Consider the following 6869-nt stretch of genomic DNA (forward strand, 5'->3'; position numbering starts at 1 on the left):
TTAACGGGCGGGAAGAGCCTATCAGCGGGACGGCACAGTCAGATCTTGTGGTTAGTCTTTCTTTCCCTTTCTCTCTGGTCATGATACTCTGCGGCTAACCCTCTTCTGTCCGGTGCCGGTCTCAGAGGGTGATTCTTCCTTCTAGCGCAACACCTTTTTTGACGAGTCTGACTTATTACCAGGCAATTAATTAATTGATCGGCCTCGCTTTCTCCCGCAACTCAATTTTCTAAGCTCTAGCCAACTGCTATCCGCTCCTCAGAGAGCATCAATTACACATTTAGTCAGTCAGTCATATGTACGCATGTCGCTTTTACAGAGTTTGTTGCCTCATGACCTGAGAAGGCTGACCAATGCCACTTGCTGGCCAGTATTGAGATCGGATGCTTAGGGGGTTTATGATGAACCATTATACCTTTAGATCCCTGTCTATGTCCATTTCAAGTGTGGAGAGGACAAACAGGGGTACGGCTAGTTCAGGTCTGAGGATGCTGGTGAGCTTCTTTCCATTAAAAGCTCCTACAGCATACACCGCTTCTTCAGAGATAGATCTAGAGGCAGGACGAGCCCCAGCAGCTTCAGGGTGTTCGTCAGCTTGACAACAACGTGCGGCCACTACTTATGTAAAAGCGAACGGGCAAGCATACCGTACTGAGGTCTCGATGAGACTACTACCACCGTAATACGGCTTTGATAGATGATGGAGCTCCTGCCAAGCCTCTCATTCCACATCCCACGAACCGCTATCACCATGAGTTGGTTCTCTGCTGCCGTTCAGCTGTGCATTGGTTTTTATTGTACGGAGTACAGTAAACCCGTCCAGGAAAAAAAGGTGGTGGGCGACTGAGACCAAGGCCCTCGGCTGGTCAGAAGAGCACACCTCAACTGAAGTGGGCTGAAGAGCCAGCCACCCCCAGCCCTTTCTGACCTACCTGATCGCAGTTCTACTGCAAGGCACGAGCCCTCCTGATCATGGGAAAATCTGTGAGGGGTAGAGATGGGCGTACCTTCAAGATTGAGGTCCAGGGTCGGCCGCTGGTTGGTCGAATTCGACACCTATCAGTGTTCTCCTCTGTCGCGACTTGGGCGGGACCGGAAGAATCTCTCAAGACCAAAGTCCGCATCCTCCTTGTCGTGGCATTCGTCGTGGCCCTTCTCCTCTAACATCATGACGACACCATCAGGAAATGACTTGCAGTAGTAGCTCAAGGGCCTCGGGACAGCAATCCCCCGATCTTCTCTTTCTGCTGGTCCACGTGCGGCACGAGGCTGAGCCCGTGACAGGATCGAGCGGGTGAGTTTGATTACCATGTAGTACTCCGTATACATACAAGTCGAACACCAAGCAGGAAGCATTATGAGTGGACAGATGGAGTTGATATCAGAATGGAGGGTTGCAATTCCCATCAGAATAAATTGGATGGAACGGTGGACGGGCCATCTCGGCGGCTCCTCTTCCCGTCCGTCTTCATTCTGCTGGTACCTGGACGACGACAGAGGCTGCCGTGATTTATATTGAACTTGAGTTCCCTGTCTGTCATTTCTCACGGCATGGAAATAACGCAACGGCCCACAACAAAGCGACGGCTGCACTCTCAATTTCATACCATGTAGTAATGAAGGTACATTTGTACATACATGGGACATGACTGCATCTTCCAGGGCCCTGCAGCTGATGCTACCACACATATGTATGTATGTATATGTCCATTGATACCAGACATCAGCGTCATTGCAAACCCACTCAGTGTAAGTGTGTTTCTCCTCCCCCGCCGTTTCAAACGCCGGGTTGCTCCACTTTGACATTGCATCGCGAACGGGTCCAGACGAGACGTGAGATGGTCCTTGGTCAGGTCGGCTTTTACTAATGCATGTACAGTGATCCTTCGCTTCCTCAATCTTCAGGTAATCACTGATTTCTAATCTGCCCTCGATACAGCAAGCAAGCTTTGCGTAATGTTCTTCAATGGAGATCATTCGCTTGTCCATCCCAACGCAATCATCTACATGCAATGAGACCCTGCGGCTTCTTGATAATGGGCCTAGAGCCTTGGTATTGAACGGAAACTTGCTAATTATAACCTTGATGAGGGAAACCGATGTCCCCTCTTACTTGATACTCACGGAAGTCTCGGATTCAATGAGCAACGGACCCAGTGGCAGATGATACTTCGCAAGCCAACAACATATTTCAAGTATGGTCTTGCATGCAACGAACAAGTCTGTCTTGATACACACAACCCTAGCCATAGCATGAGTCGTGTGTCCAAGAAAGAAAAACTACCGATACTGTCTCTGTAAAAGATGAAGAGGCCATTGCAAATGCCTGTTCCATGGCTGTGGCTGGTCTTGCCTTTTGCGCGGTCGTGAGGCTGCGGCAAGCTAAATTAAGTTGGCAGGGTTCGGCGCAAGCATCACCCCTGCTCAAGGTGATGGATGAGTTCGTCCTGGAGGACTGTGGTTTGTATTTTTCGAGGCTTCTGAGAATTTTGATGCTTCATTAGATCCGTTAAACAATGGATCATGACGACTTTCTTTTTCTTTTTCTTTCTCTTTTTGATCGTTCAGCTCTTCTCAAGATGCAAACTCTGCAAGCACTGGGGTGGACTGCATTGGCTTGCGTTTGTTGGCCAGTTCTCCACCAATATTTCGTTCACGGTGGCTAATTCGAGACTTGCAACTCGACTGCAGTCAAGAGGTCACGCAAGTACACCAAGAACAGACCGTTCAAGTGTCAACTCCTCCACAATCCTCACAGAACCTTGGGTGTCTGTTTCTTCTGTGAAAGGGGCCCCGTTTCTCCTTGCCTCTAGAAGGAAGGGTTGGTTGACTTTGGTCTCCATCTATAGTGATGCCTATGTACCTAGCTAATGCGCTCAAGGCTGACTTGCATTCACGTATCATCCCTCGGTCCAATCCAGCAGAGACACACAAAACAAAGATACCCACCGTGAAGTTGAGAGTTGTTACATGGACGACTGCTTCTTGATCGTTACGGCCCAACTTAACCGAGTCTCTGCTAGACAGACTCCTTATTCTTCTTTTTCCACACAAGACGATGCGGCTCTTCAACCGCCCGGCCGGGCACGAGGCACAAAAGACTGTTCACCGGTTTCTGTGATCAGGCAGGGATCTTTGGACAAATGACAGCTGCAGAAGCCATGAACAAGCCGTGTGCGGTGCCAGCAGATCGTAGGGTGGCACAAACCTTGATTGTCCTGTTATTTCGCATCCCAAGGCCGTGGTCAAGGTTCTTGCTTCCGTACGGCAAACATCTTCTAGGGCTGAGGCAGAGTAGAAGGCCTCAAAAGTTGGTCACGGCTGGCTAAAGGAAATCTGTTGGTCCATTGCCGTTCCTGGGCCGGTTCCTGGAACACAACCTACCTATGTAAGCCTAAGTTAGGGTCGCAGTGGTTGGCCGCATGAAACGTGGCATGCGAGTTACTATGTTGTTGCCACCAAATCATCATACTCTTTCGCGTTCGTTTTCTTTCAGTAAATGCCGCTCGCTATTTTATTTCTTTTTTCTACCCGACTATCGGCAGCCGAGTTTTGCCAGGTCATGCCGCTGCGGACAGCCTGCTACCAGTATAAGCCTAATACCACCATGGCCTCATGCGTAGCTGACAAGTTCTCACCCATCATGAGCCTTTGTGTTTCGCATGGTTATTCTTATCATTATCAGTTCCCGGTCAGATCCGTGCCCGATTCTCGATTCAGTTACCGTCGAGACCTTCCAGTGGCTAACTTTACCCGAGTTTGATATTGGACTTGGGTTGACTTGATACATCCATCACGATCTTGGCTGTTTGATATTACAATGCTATCGCCGTGTAGGGTTGTATTCTGCTTCATTCTGCATAAAACAGACCATGCCATTTTGGGGCCACTATATTATATGTTTACGTGCCTCATCAGCCACCAACAATACATACTACGCACTCTCTCTTATTCATGCTGCGGCTATGGAGCTCGGTCCGCGTATAGGGCAATCAGCGCTTGAAATCATATCCACAGTCTTTCTTCTCTACAACCTAGGATCAGAGTGAAAATATGTCATGTCACATTGTGTTGCAGTATGTTAGACGCCACTGCATCTGGGATTATTCGAAGCCCGTATTTCTTCGGAGGCGTTAATCTGACTCATGTTCTAATCCATTGATTGTACAACTGATCATTGCTTGTTTTAGTGACGAATGACTCGTCAAGCCACGCACAAACGGTCTTGCTTCCCTTGTCCAGGTTATTCCCGAGAATAGTTCAAGCCACAAACCTGCAACGCCATGAATAAATGTCGTCAAGCTTTATGCTTGTGTTTCAGGAGTCTTGCAAGGCTGGAAAAAGTAGTAAGAGGCGGTGAGTCCACTTCTCTACAGGACATTGATTCAAATTCTTCGTGTAGGGTAGGTATCTCCAAGGGACAGAGCAATTGTTTCGTGGTCCGCCGAACCACAATGGAACTCTATGTGCATTCTGTACATATTATAAGTATCACTTCTTTCTTCGATATTACCACGAAAAGTGCTTGCTTGATCTAGTTTAGTTTGGCTATCCTAAATGGAAAATAAAGATATAAACTCATGGGGTAGGTACCTCGCCAAACAAATCAACTATTACATTCAAAAAAAAAGGGGGGAGGGGGGGAACAAAATACGCAAACAAGCTGGTTCATCATGCCTCATCTAACCGCAGAGTCTGTCAACTGCTGCTGAACGACATTTATCGTCCAATTCCTCATCAATGGCTCAATACATATGGATTCAAGGGCACTTGCCACTCATCTCCCCCGTCTTCGCCAGAGGCGCCCCAAGTCTCTCTTGAACCATCAGGGACTCTCCAGGCGTCGCTCGAGTCCTCCCTGTCGGGACCTGTAGACCAAGACTCTAGATAGGGTGATGTTTCCGAGTAAGAGGAGCCACGTACTTGCAACATCATACACTCGAACCATGCTTCCTCAGCTCTGAGCAGACGTTCCTGACAGTGCTTGAGCTCGGTATACATACCGAGCTCCCTAAGGAAGTCCAAGACGTCGTATGTGCACTCGCGAGATACGTCGTACTGGGAGAGTTTGCCAATGACACGCATCAGCTGTGAAGGGTCCGCATCCCGTGCCCACTCGAGCATACGACACTGTATCTTGGCCCAAGTGACGATCCATTCGGCATCGAGGCTGCCGGCTGCGAGCCGAGACTCGACAGTGCCGTGAGTCTCCTTTCGACCATGGGCGCTATCTCACCCCTCAACTGGCCTTTCCAGTTGTAACTGTAGTATTTCTCAAAAGTAGTATTGTCGCACATGAGATGTGCGACCTGATGCACGCCCACGTCGCAGGCCAGAAGCTCGGTGACTCCTCTCCAAGCAATCTTTGATGCTTTCAGTGAGTCATCATCGTCATCACCTTTGTCGTACTCCATTTCATAAACCGGTGACGGGATGTCCGCTTGCCTAGATACAGCCTTCATTTTCTTCCGTTGCTCGTCTAGCAAAGGCACGCCTTCAGATGACCCACAAGAAGCGATGCACTGGGAGGCTGGAAAATCCAGCTGTGGTGGTAGATCACGGCGGGCACGGTTGGACTCATCATCTAAACGCCTAGCCTTGTCCTCGTTGATGAACTCTCTGACGTAGGGCATGTAACGAGCTTCTCGCCCAACCCCTTTGGCCTTCCTTGGTCGATCGAAAGGTCTGCCGTCTTCGCACTCGTAGTCGGAACCATCACTTTCGCACTCAGGATCCAGGATTGTTCCATCGTCTTCCTTCTCGCGGGCTTCGCGAAGACGTTCGATCAGTACCACGTTAGAAGCAACAGGATCTTCTCCGAGCTTCCTCGCCCGTGAAATGTATCGAGGTATGAAATTCAGCCCCTTAGCCTCTCGCCGTGCCATGCCGGCAGTCACGTTGCCACTCAACTCAACACCAGTAAAGCGCCGGATAGACTTGGAGTAACGAGCAAAACTTCGCGCCGGGGAATGGAGAGTAGATAGCACCGGGTCGGATGCCCACTGGAGGGCCGCGTAGTTTCTCAATGCATGCATGTCCATCTGATGGGGCCCATTGCCGACATGAACGTGGAAGCCACACGAGGTATTGACCCGAAGACGTAAGTTATTAGTCAAAAGTCTAACAACAACTGACACGAGCCGGTATGCCTCATCACAAGCATACATCGGTGGGCTTGCTATCTCCACCGCATCCCATGCATAAGCCTCCTTCTTCCACTCTGTTCCAGACTCTGACACAGAACCGTCTGTCGTGACAATCCATGGATATTCCTTCGTTTCACTTTTATTCGCGACAGAATCCTCTTGTACCGTCCTTGCACAGAATTCATGATCTCGTAGCAGTTCTAGAACTGCTGTTACGCCATCATGATGGCCCGTGGCTGGCGCAAGGCCAGGGATGCTGTCATCTGCTTCAACTTCCCTTGGGTTTACAGCCACCAGGAATTCTAGCTCAAAACCGAAGCTGACGCGTGGAGGCCGAGTATAACTGTCGTCATGCTTATGGTCCGTCTCTTTGGTACCGCGAGGCTCCATCTTGCCTTGCTGCTCGGAAGCAGGTTGATTCCCAGTATTGGTGGTAATGTTTTGCTTCCCCAAGATGAAATATGGTCCTTATGATTCTGTGGTCAACAGAAGGCTTGCTCTATTGTTCCGGATTTATCAAAATGTATGATGCTTCAACCTTCGACTTTCTATACCAGATCCCTTTGGCTGCTGGAGACTAATCGTCCAGGACATGACATCGACTCTTTATATGTACATGCCTTGAGACAGTTCGGCCCCTGCCCGTTAGTCATTAACATGCTACCAAGGCGACATGTTCGGAGACGTACAGCTGTCATCTTCGGCAGCTCAGAAGAACAGCAC

At 49.4% G+C, this 6869-nt stretch overlaps 1 protein-coding gene; it reads right to left on the reverse strand.

The window, feature by feature from the left end:
- Positions 1 to 4737: 4737 nt before the first annotated feature.
- FFUJ_01372 (uncharacterized protein) lies at positions 4738 to 6536 on the reverse strand (the record flags this gene model as incomplete). XM_023579462.1 has 2 exons in its annotated part: positions 4738 to 5227; positions 5296 to 6536. 2 exons carry the CDS (start codon positions 6534 to 6536, stop codon positions 4738 to 4740), a joined length of 1731 nt encoding a protein of 576 aa, XP_023424189.1.
- Positions 6537 to 6869: the final 333 nt, after the last annotated feature.

This window comes from Fusarium fujikuroi, chromosome FFUJ_chr01 (assembly GCF_900079805.1).
Source record: "Fusarium fujikuroi IMI 58289 draft genome, chromosome FFUJ_chr01".
Taxonomy (NCBI): Eukaryota; Fungi; Ascomycota; class Sordariomycetes; order Hypocreales; family Nectriaceae; genus Fusarium; species Fusarium fujikuroi.